At 42.8% G+C, this 12,903-nt stretch overlaps 2 protein-coding genes across 2 annotated transcripts in view; one reads left to right on the plus strand and one right to left on the minus strand.

The window, feature by feature from the left end:
* Positions 1-2,060: 2,060 nt before the first annotated feature.
* hacd1 (3-hydroxyacyl-CoA dehydratase 1) lies at positions 2,061-8,900 on the plus strand. Its single transcript, XM_053412416.1, has 7 exons — positions 2,061-2,185; positions 4,558-4,675; positions 4,785-4,803; positions 4,900-4,988; positions 5,303-5,424; positions 7,110-7,288; positions 8,113-8,900. The coding sequence occupies exons 1-7, from the start codon at positions 2,067-2,069 to the stop codon at positions 8,193-8,195; spliced, it is 729 nt and encodes a 242-aa protein (XP_053268391.1). The 5' UTR covers positions 2,061-2,066; the 3' UTR covers positions 8,196-8,900.
* Positions 8,901-9,498: 598 nt separating this feature from the next.
* Positions 9,499-12,903, minus strand: part of LOC128425683 (collectin-12) — a 31,653-nt gene continuing 28,248 nt past the window's right edge. Inside the window, exons 6-10 of the mRNA XM_053412413.1 lie at positions 12,187-12,684; positions 11,463-11,599; positions 11,229-11,338; positions 10,512-10,657; positions 9,499-10,398 (exon numbers count right to left, since the gene is read on the minus strand). Coding sequence (XP_053268388.1) covers positions 10,373-10,398; positions 10,512-10,657; positions 11,229-11,338; positions 11,463-11,599; positions 12,187-12,684 — 917 coding nt within the window. The 3' untranslated portion in view covers positions 9,499-10,372. The remainder of the gene's footprint in view (positions 10,399-10,511; positions 10,658-11,228; positions 11,339-11,462; positions 11,600-12,186; positions 12,685-12,903) is intronic.

Genomic DNA, 12,903 nt, shown 5'->3' on the forward strand with positions numbered 1-12,903 from the left:
GCTGGAGCAGTTCAAAATAAAGAAAAAGACGAGAGGGAGACGGGGGCTGTTGTCGCAGTGAGGCGACGCCTGTCCCTCTGAGGGCTGGTCAGGCCTCGGACCAGTGCATTGTCTGCCTCCACTAGCATTTTCCACACACCACAGCCCTGGCTCTCTGCTCGACCAACTGCTTACACTGCAGTAGGCTTTGTGTCTGCTGGTGTGACGGCGATGTGACCGGCCCTTTACTCTCTTTACATTCAGGACACAAACAGAGGTTGTCTAACTCTGCACCCTGAAGGATGTGTACCTTTTACAAGCATCTTCAAAACTACACGTCAGTCTCATCTCATCACATAAACAGACCACCTTTATTATTCTAAGTATATAAAACATGTGAAGTTTACCATTATTAACCTGAAAAACCAGAAAACATACCTGGACTTAATAACTGTCCAAATATCAATAACAGCTTGTGTCTGTGACCCCAGAAAACACATGACACCAACAAACCCAGAGGCACTTGTGACTCTTCTCATATCTGTATCCCCATCTAGTGGCAAAATATGATAACTGCACAGAAAATGCAAAGAGGAAACAAATGTTAGAAGTATACCTAATGGATTATCTTTCCCTAATTCAGATTTATCGCTAAATGTTATAATAATGACAGTGACATGGGTCATTCTTCCCACAAAAAGCCAAAGGCCGACCAAACAATGACCTAAAATGAGAGGTCAAATGATTTCATGGGCCGCAGTCTCCTCCTACGATCTCCTGTGTTCAAGCTAACGATGATTTGAAAAAAAACGCAGTTGACCTGTTTTGTCCTGAAGTCACGACCTGAGAGACACCTGGACACTTGATAGAGTAACCAGATCAGGATTAGGTGGCCTGGACTATGTTTGGTGCCGTCTCTAGTTTACACACATTTCTACGCGGTGCCGTTAGAGGAGCTAATTTTAGATGTTGCAAGCATGCAGGTTCTCAGGCAGTGAGAGATGAGAGCAGACCTCAGACCAGCACAGGGTGATACCTGTGTGTAAACACTACCCCTCGTGTCTGGCACTCTGTGATAGGACTACAGCCGCTCTACTGGAGTTGTAGTCCCAACAACCTGAGTAGCAAGACCCCTGGACCCAGATGCAGAGAGGTTTCAATTCAAGACAAAAAGTAAAGAAAAATGCCCAGAATAAAGGTTTGTTTGACCCCTAAGGTTTTCAGTTTTCCTTGCAAAAGTAATCAGCATTTAAAAATAAATATAGTAAATAGTATTGAGTTACCTTTGCTACGGCCTCCAAAGCTCTCAATGCCCCGGGACGTGGTTTGTTGCCAGAAGCTGGTGGAGGTGATGGTCGCATGTAAAGAGCTTCAGCCATCGATGTGTTTGAAAGACATAATTTCACAATAATCCCTCTGAGCAGAACTCAGTTCTTCAGGAGAGACGGGACATCACAGTTACAACTTATACGTAAGCAATTTCATAAGCTCATGAATGTTGAGAGTACTAATTGTAAGTCGCTTTGGACAAAAGCGTCAGCTAAATGACATGTAATGTGATGTAATGTAATAAGCCCTACTAACATGCCACCATAGTTTATAGGGCTTATGGACGCTTGGATGACACCACAGGAGCAGCATGGAGGCAGTTTTTTTTTATTACGTTTAAGGAGGTGTCACCTGTTACTTCAATTATATTGGATTTGGCTGCAAGGCTGTTTACACCTGAAACTCCAAAAGGGACTCCACCCACCCTCCATTGGCATAGTGGTGAGGAGATAATTAAAGGGCCCATTTCCTGTATAATTGCCCCCCAAGCAGTATTCCCCCAGGGGCTCCACAACGTCTAGCTACGCCCCTGTAGTTACTAAAGTTTGAAATAGGACAGAGGGACTTTATTAAATGTTTGGACTTGTACCAGCCCCTGACCCACCGGCAGGCCACGCACTTGTCCCGGCAGAGACACAGAGAGGGGGGGATCGGCTCGGATAGAGATGGATGGATGACCCCCCACCGCTCCCCTCCCTCGCAGCCCCAGCTGTCCGCTCCCCTCCCCTCCCCGACTTCCCCACCCTGCCCCCGGTGCCATGGCGTCCAGCGAGGAGGACGGCACGGTCGAGGAGAAGGAAAACAACAACAAGAAGCGGACGAAAAGCGCCGTCGCCACCGCATGGCTCACCTTCTACAACATCGCCATGACCGCCGGGTACGTGCGTCATCGTGCGCCCCCCCACCTCTCCCCTATTAATAAGAGAAAAGTTGATCGGCTCCATGAAAACCCCCCCGGAGCATGTGTTGCTGTTTATAGGACTGTGCGTCTGTGGCAGGACCGAAAGCGCTCGTTCGAATCCCTGGATCTGTCCAGACGCACTAAGAGGGAAAACCAGAGGGAATTATAACACTGAGGGAAACGTGTTAAAAAACTAACACGTTGGTTAAAGTGAGGTTGTAAAATGAATGAATGGTGTTGGGTTAAAGTGACAGACTGGCGCTGGCTGCAGCCGTGTCCAAATAGGGCTGAGCGCCTGGAGGCCCACAGCTCCCACTGTAGTGATAAGTATAGCCGGACTGACAGTGACATTGGAGCTCAGCCTGGGAAACGCTCATCCGGCACTTTTTCCTGCAACAACACAAACTTTTTTGTTTGTTTGAAATTATCAGTGGATTTCAAAACAAAGTTTGTGTCGTTTGTTGTCAAAGAGGAAAGATGAGGATCAACACTTATCTGAACTCTCAGGGGATCGATAGTCAATAACAGCTTCATATCTGCTGCTCTGATGGGTTTGAGAAAGTGCTAAACATTTCACATTTGGCCTTTTTATTATGGACCAATCTGTGTTTTTATCTCTTTATTAAAATGTGCATTAAAGTCTTCCTGCACCTTAAAGGTCCTGGGTGTGCGATTTAGGTGAAATGGATCTAATGGTAGAAATTAAATATAAAATACTCCTAGTGATGTTTTAACTTTAAACATCTAAATTGTACAACTTCTTAACTTCTTACCCGTAGAATGGATACTTTATATTTACACACTGTATGTTTACATCAGGAGAGGGTCCTCTCTACGGAGGCTGCCATGTTTATTACAGTAGCCCAGACTGGACAAACTAAACATCTTTTGAGTTTTTAAGAAGGCTGCCACAGGTAATGATTAACCTGTGATAATAATACTGGTGTAGTTTTTGTAGCTCAACTAGACAAACTTCCTTTACTTGGTTTTTAACACAACTTTGACGCTGCTGGGTTGATACAGTTCAATATTAAACAGTGAAGAGTACTGATGGTTTATCATCCATCATGTCACGTTCTTATCCTATACACAAACCTAAAATTCAGTTTAATGTTTGTCGTTTAAATTTGTACAAAAGCATAAAGCTATAATTTCAAAAGGCCAAATGAACGTAAGGTTTCAAGTCTCAGAACTGTGACGTGCACGGACATCAACTGAACTATATTTCGTCATATTTTTATATTCAGCGTATTGTTAATCAATCACAAATATGTTAATCAATGACGTCTATAATCGTTAGCTGCAGCCGTACTGTGTTTCCCATCCAGCGGTCCACCTACTAAGTTGTTAATACCAGTGACCCTGTAAACAGCTCTGTGATATAATCTTTCATGGCTGTGGTCTGTTATGAAGGAATCTCCTCCTCCACTGTTTCAGTTCCATTGTGTTTTGCACGTTGCAGAATCAGGACTCAGTTTGATGAAAAGGATCCATACATCTACAAAAGCTTCCCATCAGTGAAACAGCCTTAATGTGTGCACGTGCTAATATTTGTTGTTGGTTGAACGTTTGAATCTTTCACATGTTTCAGGAGGAGCAGGTTCAAACTGAAGGTGTAATATTCGAACAGTTGATCGAGTGATTGAGCAACAGAACATTTATAATAAAACAGGAACAAGCAGTTTCATGATAAGGAAGCCTCAGACTCTACTGTAGATTAGGTGAATAATATAAAGGAGAATAAGAACAACCTTTAAGACTTTGGTGCAAGCCAGCACTGTAATAGGGATTTTGCTTTAAACTCCAATGCTGTAGCTGTTAAAGTTTGGTTAAAAAGATTTTAAAGTTTTGTGCTAGGTTATGTTGGTACTGAATGTAACATGACGCTTCTGTCAGTTTCACTCTCGATGAAAATACTGAAAATTAAACAGTGTCTTCATGCTCACCTCAACTTTTGCTTTAAGATTGGGTCCACAAAGGTTCTCCACACGTGTTCTACTTCGGTTCAGTTGCTCACTTTTATATATTTCTCTATTCATACTAAATTACGAGTTTACTAAATTACAAAATTGCGATGTACTCTGCACAAGGTTTCCTCATTTGGTGTCGATGCTGCAACTGTGACTTCAGATACTTTACAAAATATCTGTCTGCAAGTGTTTTGGTACCGAAGCCCAAAACTGACAGGATCAGTAATGCTGGAGACTTTAGCAGTTTGCATAACATACATTGAGTTTTGCATAACAATGAAGGCACCTGGAGAAAATGCAAGTTCCCTTCCATGTTGTGCCAGCGTTGGGGTTCTCAGTCATGTTAACTGGGACCTTTATTGTTGTTTTTTTCTGCAGGTGGCTGGTTTTGGCGATTTCAATGATGCGCTTCTACGTCCAGAGAGGCACACACAAGGGTCTGTACAGGAGTATAGCGAGGACACTCAAGTTCTTCCAGACCTTTGCATTAGTTGAGGTAAGACGCCGAATAGAGCACTGAATATAAAGAATCGATCATAATCATTATTCAGAAAGGAGATAGGATAGAATATTATACAATTCATTTCACGTATCTCTTCTTACAGGTGGGACATTGTGCCATTGGTATGTGATGATTTTAGTCACTTTACATTCAAATTCAGGCCCATTTTCTTACATGTCAAATAATCATTGGTTTTGGTTTCTCCTGCTGTGCCGTAGGAATCGTGAGGACGTCTGTGATTGTAACCGGGGTTCAAGTGTGTTCACGGATTTTCATGGTTTGGTTCATCACCAACAGCATCAGACAGGTGACGTATAATAAACACAATTTATTTCTCAGTGAGAAAATGCACAAAAATAAGTTTTATTACCAGCACAGATACAGTAGAATGTATATATGCAATCTAATATACTGTAGCTCTGTAATCTCAAGTAAGTTCTGGGACTCTGGGTCTAGAGTCTTATCAAATGAAGCTTCTTTTCACAGTTTATTTTGTTTTATACCTTCAACACTTCTTATCTTTGCTCAGATACATTCACACACAGGTAACAGGAGCATCAACAGCAGCAGGTTTGACTCATGCAAACATCTCACTTTGCCATTTCCCTGATTTAACTGAAGATCCAGAATGAAGAGAGCGTAATCCTATTCCTGGTCGTGTGGACGGTGACGGAGATCACCAGATATTCCTACTACACATTCAACCTGCTCCACCACCTGCCGTACTTCATCAAATGGGCCAGGTGGAGAATAGCAGTGCCCCGAGGCTGGGATGAGCTTGAATTGTCATTAATGAGTCGGACATTGTGTCCGAGCATGTCTTGTGTGTGGTAAACTCCAGGAAGTAGCCGATTCATGTGTGTGTGTATTAGGTGTCGCTCGGCTAACACAGGGAGAACCAGCATGTGTTTGGTTATTGATTAGCACCTTGTTAGCTGTTCTCTGTCTGGGTGAACTAACTACCAACACTGATAATGATGAACCTAATCATTTTAGGGTTTAATCCGATATTTTAATTATTAACTGTAGATTAAAGGCAAAACAAATGATCGTTTATAATGTTAAAGTTTTTTTTTCTACCTACAACTGCAAGATTGGATATAAAAATCCATGTTGATTAATTAAAAATGGAAAAATATACAGTTTTGAATCCAAACATCCTTATTTTGAAGCATGACAAGGACAACAAGGAGACATTTCTCACGATGAGTGACATGTCGTGATGGTGGACACATCTCCGGGCCGCCGGGTGAGGTGACCCACTGCTCTCTACTGTATGAAGAGCTCTTGTGACGTGGCAGTCTAGCCGGGCGTCGCCTCGCTACAGTAGCTCAGCTGAAATTGGAGTCGCTGGGCGGTCAGCTGTACACATTGATATCTGTCCAGCACCCAGGCCTGGCAAGAGAGAGAGAGAGAGAGAGAGAGAGAGATGGTGCATCAAAAAAGTGAAATTCAAGGATTTCATCAACTCGTACTTTGTGAGACGATCTCTGGGTTTCGACTTATTTAAATATTCGTCCCCCTCTTGTGTGTCGTGTAATCATCAGGTGATAATTCATTTTTCCTTGAAAGCCTCCTGTGTTTTGTTTTATTTTGCTCCGACCGGCCCTCTCCTCCCTCCCCCCCCACCCCTCGCCTCTTTCTTTAAGCATGGCGGAGACGCCAGGCCCCCGGAGAGGGGCTCATGTTCAGCTGCTCCCGTTTTTAAGACCATCTGTTTTGGTCATGGAATGTTCGCCCAACATTTCTCTCACATCCGTTGAGACGCTCCCCCGAGCCTTTGCTCCGCTCTTGACTAAGTACAGGATCTCCTGCGGTCCTGAGTCATGGCACATGTCGCACCCGGGAGGCCTGGAGCCGTCACCAAGTCGCCAGCTCACACTTTAGTGCAGGGGCCGACCTTTGCAGAGAGAAAGACGAGAAGATGACAGTTTGTGAATCGTTTTTTGCACCTCGGGAGTTTTACAAAGAGACATTCCCTTCAACCCCAATCTCTCTTTTATGAGTTTTATGGGACCAGAGTTTGATGTGCCGTTCTTAACCAGTCTATAAAAGTACAGCCGACATGCACAGTAAACATCAGTTATCATCCAAACACAAGGGACTTTGTGTGTATGCATTTGTGTGTGTGTGTGTGTGTGTGTGTGTATGCCAAGTTGTCAAAATCTATCCAAGGCCGCTGTCAGTCGACCATTTAGTGCAGCGATCCAGTTGCTGACAGTTGTCGGAGGGCGAAGCTTTGCTCACTACCTCATCGTGCCACAATAAACCTTCTTTTCACCGGGCAACAAAGTGTGTGTGTGTGTGTGTGGGGGCTTGTTTGACCATGCATGTGAGTGTGTTAACATCCCTGTACATGTGAGTGTGTGTGTATGTGTGTGACACGCTTCTGGATTTTAAATACATGCCTCTCTCTTTTCCTTCCCAGATACAACCTCTTCATCGTCCTGTACCCTCTGGGAGTCGTTGGAGAGCTGTTCACCATTTACGCCGCCCTGCCGTTTGTGCGCAGGTCCGGGATGTACTCCATGAGGCTTCCCAACAAGTACAACGTGTCGTTTGACTACTACTACTGCCTCATCGCCGTCATGCTGTCCTACATCCCACGTAAGCAGCGTTTTCACTTTGACACCGTTTTTTTTTAGCCTTGGGGATTATGCCCTGGGACCCGTGAGCCGCAACTTCCCTGCTGCAGAAAATAAAGCTAACGTGCTCTGTTCTAAATAAGAGGCCAGGGATTTGTGATTTAAAATAGTCGAGGAGTTGACAGCATAGAAAAACTTTTAATCGTTTATACTCTAGATTGTCTACTGAAGATAATTGAAGGTAAATTTGTTTCAGATATTAGTTCAAATATAAAATGACCATATAAAATGTCATGAAAATCCCGTCCTCTCATCAAACTGTCCCCCCCAGTGATTTATAACATGGACCAGTGCATTTTAAAGAGAGGGATATTTCGGAATATGAGGTATGAGAGAAGTGTTGCATCACTATATCTTCAGTATCATCATGATGCTTCTACTGGGAAGCAATTAAACAGTTTTCCTACAATATTCAACCTAATTTCACTTGTTAAATTTTGTCTCATCCACTGATTGATGTTTGAGGACTCATCTTATACTTGTACACCTGAACAATATCCAGTACAAGACAGTAGCCTGTTTTTAGATGTTTTATTGAAACTATATACAAAGATGTATATATTGTAATTGGCATATTGTATATTAATTGTTTCATAAAAATACATCCAGTGTCCTGCTTGTCTCTCAGAATTAGGTCCAGGTTGTGTTCACAGTTGTGTGTGCGTTACAGTTGTGTTTTTCAGGTTTAATTCAGCTCTAAAGCCGCTTTCAGACGTGAACTCTGGATAAATGTCCCGGATTAAAGTATTTATTCTATGATTCGTCCTTTTTTTTCTTGTTCCCCAGTGTTTCCTCAGCTGTTCTTCCACATGCTGCGGCAGAGGAGAAGGGTGCTTCACGGGGAGGTCATCGTGGAGAAGGACGTCTAGACGTGCACCACCTCGGGCCTTCGTTTGAGCCAGCCTGCCTCCACCTCCCTCACCCTCACCCCTCCTCCCCCACCGCTCACATCATCGCCGTTAACACTATACATTGCACAGGACGGGACGGGCCGCGGAGAGGACGGCGGCCACCAGCGATAACTCCTCCTAAGTTGTTTCTTTACAGGTTTGATCCCTAACCTGAGTGATTATATAGGAAACATGTTTACGATCCAAACCAGTGTTACTGGAGCTGGAGACGGAAGCCTGGCGTTGTGTCTCAGCACAAATTTACCCATCAGCCTCGCCGCGTCTTGTTGCACCAAACATGAAAAACACGATCCACCACACTTGCGGGAGAAATTTGAAATGAAACATGGGAAGAAGTTTGTAAGTTGTAAGAGTCCCAGTGTCACCTCCTATCTGACAAAATTTGCCCTTTTTTAATTTTTTTTCAGGTGTATTCCACCACCACAGGTTTTATACAAACATAGAGTGGCTGTAAAACAGGTTTCAAAAAGAGCAAAATATTCATCATATCAATAAATCTACATTTAGACAATACAGTGCTTCTTTTGTGTACGTTTGTTTTACCTTTATGTGTAAATGATGCAATGTGAAAAAAGCAGGTATATTTCTTAACAAGATGATTTATTCACATACCGTATCACTAAGAGCGAACCCAGCTCAAACTTAAAACGTTTTGTCTCACTAGGCTCGACTCCTGCGTTACTTCATGTTGCCTGGATGTTCACTGTGTCAGACTCATTTACAGGAGTGCAATTTGAGTCATTGCAAAAGTCGCAGCGCTGCAATTCAGATTTAACGCGAGCGTCTCCAGTCGCTGTTTCTGTTTTGTTTTTTAACCGAGAACCTGATGTCTGTGTTGATACAGAGGTAGTTAGATTCCCTTCCTACAAAAGGTGCTATTGTAAGATCCTTTCACTCTTCTGTGCAGCTGAAGGACGGACTGTAAATTAGAGTTTTGACCTGCAGCAGGATGTGAAAACGATTGAGAGGACATGTAAGTTAGTTGATGAACTGCATAGGCAACTGCATATCTAAGAAAACCAACCGCTTTGCATATACTCTGGGTTAGAGAGGAGAAAAACTATAAAAGTAAATGTCAGGAAAAACATTAGAAATGTGAAAATACCTTTTTTTTTTTGTGCAAAATCAATAAACTAAATCCTACAATACTGTGGAGAGCTTGGTGATGACCTTCACACATTATTTAAGCAGAAATTTAAAGTATCAGTAATCGAATATCTGAACGTGTGTGAAAATGTATAAACAAAACAATTAACAAACATTTCTCGGGTTTTACATATTTATTTTTGAGTGTTTCCTTCATCTTCCTTAATATTTAAAATCAAATGTTTTTGTTGTTTTTGTTAAAACAGGAAATACCTGAGGGCAGAAAATGGTACATTTTCTATTTGTAGGTAGGATCCACAGATTCTCAAATATATATATAAACATACATATGTCTGTAGTAAGGACAAATAAATCTCATAATCACAAAATACTGCATCATCATACACAGAGTATTAAACTGTAACATTTGATTTGGACTTTTTTTTTCTGTTTTTGTGTAAATACTTCATTAATTCGTACTCATATAAATGAAAATGCTATATAGACATTCGTGAGGTTAGATACCAGTTCCTCAAAGATAGCACATCAGCTACATGTATTTGTACCTTTTATATTCTCTTTAATAAAACACATGTCACATGCTATATAAAGCACTATGGTTAAGTCCATTTGGCTTCATAGAATTTGTTTTCCTACAAAAGTTGCATAATGATATATACATTCAGATACTCAGTTGCTCATAGAATACAGTTTCATTGAATGCATCTCAAATAACCATAAAAAATATAATTACCAAATTGTCAATATACATATTGATGATTTGGTAATTTGAAAAAATAAAAACTCTCCTCCGTCTGTGGTCGCCCTGCTGTATTGCACTTGCTGGTGAAGTTGGACTTGTTTTCACTCTGGAGGAGAAAGGCATCTCTTCAGTGTCGGAGAGACATTATTCCGCTGCAGCCCCCGGCTCATTTGAAATTTGTCCCTCTGCTCTCTCCGTAAGGACTCTCTCCATGAGCTGCGTCCGTGGACCTTTCCTACACAGGGGAAGTCTAGCTGCTCACTGCAAGCTCGCTGGCAAGACATCGCTATGATCCGGGCGATCGTAGAAGAACTTCAGAAAAAGATACAGAACAATATTAGGACACACAATTTCTGAGCAAGAAGATAACAGATGCAGAGAAAACAAAACAAAAGCGTGCACAGAAAAGACAAAAATGGACGTACGAGCCTCCGCTTCCATCTCACAGATGAAGCTTATGAGATCTTCACAGAGGAAATCGTTCCATAACCCTTCATGGATGAGCCCCGCACAGTCTTCTCCTGTTTCATGCCCATGGCCCCAGTTGTCAGGCTGACCCGGCTTCCACTTCCTGCAGGCAAACAACAGGGGGCGATCTTACATCACATTATTACATCTGCAGTTGTGGTTGAAACCCAAAGAAAAAAGAAGGAGGAATTCCAGGATTGAGTATTTCTTTATCTACAGTACTATGATACAAGTGCAGATCCCAGGTTTCTGCTTTTTAGATTTGATTTAATGCTGGTGCGATGAATTACACAACTTTCAATGTTTGCCTCAATGTTGGATTAATGCCTATGTTGTCCAGAGTTCAAAAAGATAAGTCCCTGCTTTCATTGGACCTTGTGTAAATGACGGTTGAATGGATTTTAAGGTCTTTTGTTTGCAGGAGCAGCAGGATTGAGAAATGGGAGTTTTGCAAGTCAAGAAGTACCATTAAGTTTGAGATTTTCACAGGAATGCAAGTGTTTATTTGGTGTTATTTCATGGAACTGCAGAACCCGCGGCTTAATCTTTAAATTTCTATGCTCAGTGCTTGTTATTATTATTGGAAAGCAGTGTTTTTTTTATGCCCTGAAATGAGATCTCCATCCCAGGAACAGAAAATCTTTCCTATGATAGATTTTTGATTTAATACTGACGTGAAAGCAGGTTGAGTCCCGTCCAACCAGCGCCACACACTCTCCTCCTCCCTGTCGGTCAGACCCATCCAGAAATAACCTTTTCCAAACGCCTGCTTCTGCAGCCAAGTCTGAGGTCACACAAGGAGAGAAACCATCGTTACCTGACACATTACGGAGCAATGACACACATGTAAATAGATCCGATTAGGGAATTTAATTTATTGGGACAGAGATGGAGTCATAACTAGTCACCTGTTCCTCCATGTCGCTGATGATCAGCAGCGAAGCAGATTTGGATTTGCACGTCGCTCTCGCGTCATCGAAACTGTGCAGGTCTTTGGAGAAAAAGTAGCACTTGTCTCTGAAGTTTACCCACTCGGCCGGGCATCCTGCAAAACATGGAGCGATTGCATTTACCAAATTGAAAGGCATCACCAGGGAGATCCACTCCAAAATTGAATGTGGTCGCTTCCCAGCCCTCCACAAGATTTCATGGTAAACAGTTTTTGCCTAATCCTGCTAACAAACAAACAAGCATACGAAAACAATACCTTCACGGCAGAGGCAAGGAGAAGATTAATACTTATCTCTTCTGTATGGTAAATACGGAATGAAGCTACAGTCAGCAGGTATATTTGCTACCACCCATCACTTATCACAAAGCTCCTGCTGCTGGTAGGGGGATTTCGTTCCCTGACAGACAGGCTAGCTGTTTCCCATTGTTCCCAGCACTAGCTAAACTAAGATAAGCAAAAAGATAATCTAAGATAACCAGTTCCTGCAAGTAACTTTCTATTTGACAGAAAGAATATTTGAATATGTTAAATCTTTCGACATACATTATTATGTCTTTCTATATATTGTCATGCTAGCTGACTCAACGCAATATTTTAGGATGACAAAAGAAGCAACTTATATTATTTGATTTCTACATCAGAGCAAATATGTTATGACAAAAAGAATGAGGAAAAATTACCAGGAGCCCACAGCGTAGGAGCTACTGCCTCATCCTGCAAAGAGACAGGGTCCATAGGAATTAATGGAACCTGAAATGGGATCCCTGGATGTCCCGGTGGCCCTGCTGGCCCCTGAGGCCCCAGTGGTCCGGGCAGTCCCCTTGGCCCTGGCTCCCCAGCTGGTCCCACTGAGCCTCTGATACCTGGTGGGCCCTGTGCCCCCTGTGGGCCAGACTGTCCATCTCTTCCAGGCAAACCGGCAGAACCTGGCTCGCCTTTACCTCCGGGAGGACCAGCCCGGCCTCCTGACCCCCGGGTGCCCTTGGACCCAGGGTTGCCAGTTTGGCCTGGTGGACCTTTTGACCCTGGATAACCCGGTAATCCTGGAATACCCTTCTCTCCTTTGGGTCCTTGTATCCCTGGACCACCCTTTTCCCCTTTCTCTCCTTTTTGGCCAGGCTGACCAGATGACCCCTGAGATCCTCTGTCCCCTCTTGGCCCTCTGGGACCAGGGGGACCTGAAATACAAATATTACTAGTTAAAATTTACACCACTCCAGATTGACACCTCTAGTATGCGATAAATGTGAAGCTAAAACCAGCAGCAGTTAGCTTAGCTCTTTGCTAAGCTAAGCTAACTGGCTGCTGGCTCAAGCTTCATATTTACTGTACTAGTCATGAGAGTGGTGTCGATCTCAACCAACTCAAGCAAGCAAATTATCCTATTTATTTGAAGC

This window comes from Pleuronectes platessa, chromosome 20 (genome assembly GCF_947347685.1).
Source record: "Pleuronectes platessa chromosome 20, fPlePla1.1, whole genome shotgun sequence".
NCBI classification, from domain to species: Eukaryota; Metazoa; Chordata; class Actinopteri; order Pleuronectiformes; family Pleuronectidae; genus Pleuronectes; species Pleuronectes platessa.

Excerpts from the sequence above, each read along its gene's own strand:
- hacd1 (XM_053412416.1), top strand. The coding sequence starts at position 2,067 with ATGGCGTCCAGCGAGGAGGACGGCACGGTCGAGGAGAAGGAAAACAAC. Across the intron at positions 2,186-4,557 it reads AACATCGCCATGACCGCCGG|GTGGCTGGTTTTGGCGATTT; the intron begins GTACGTGCGTCA and ends TTTTTTCTGCAG. Across the intron at positions 5,425-7,109 it reads TACTTCATCAAATGGGCCAG|ATACAACCTCTTCATCGTCC; the intron begins GTGGAGAATAGC and ends TTTCCTTCCCAG.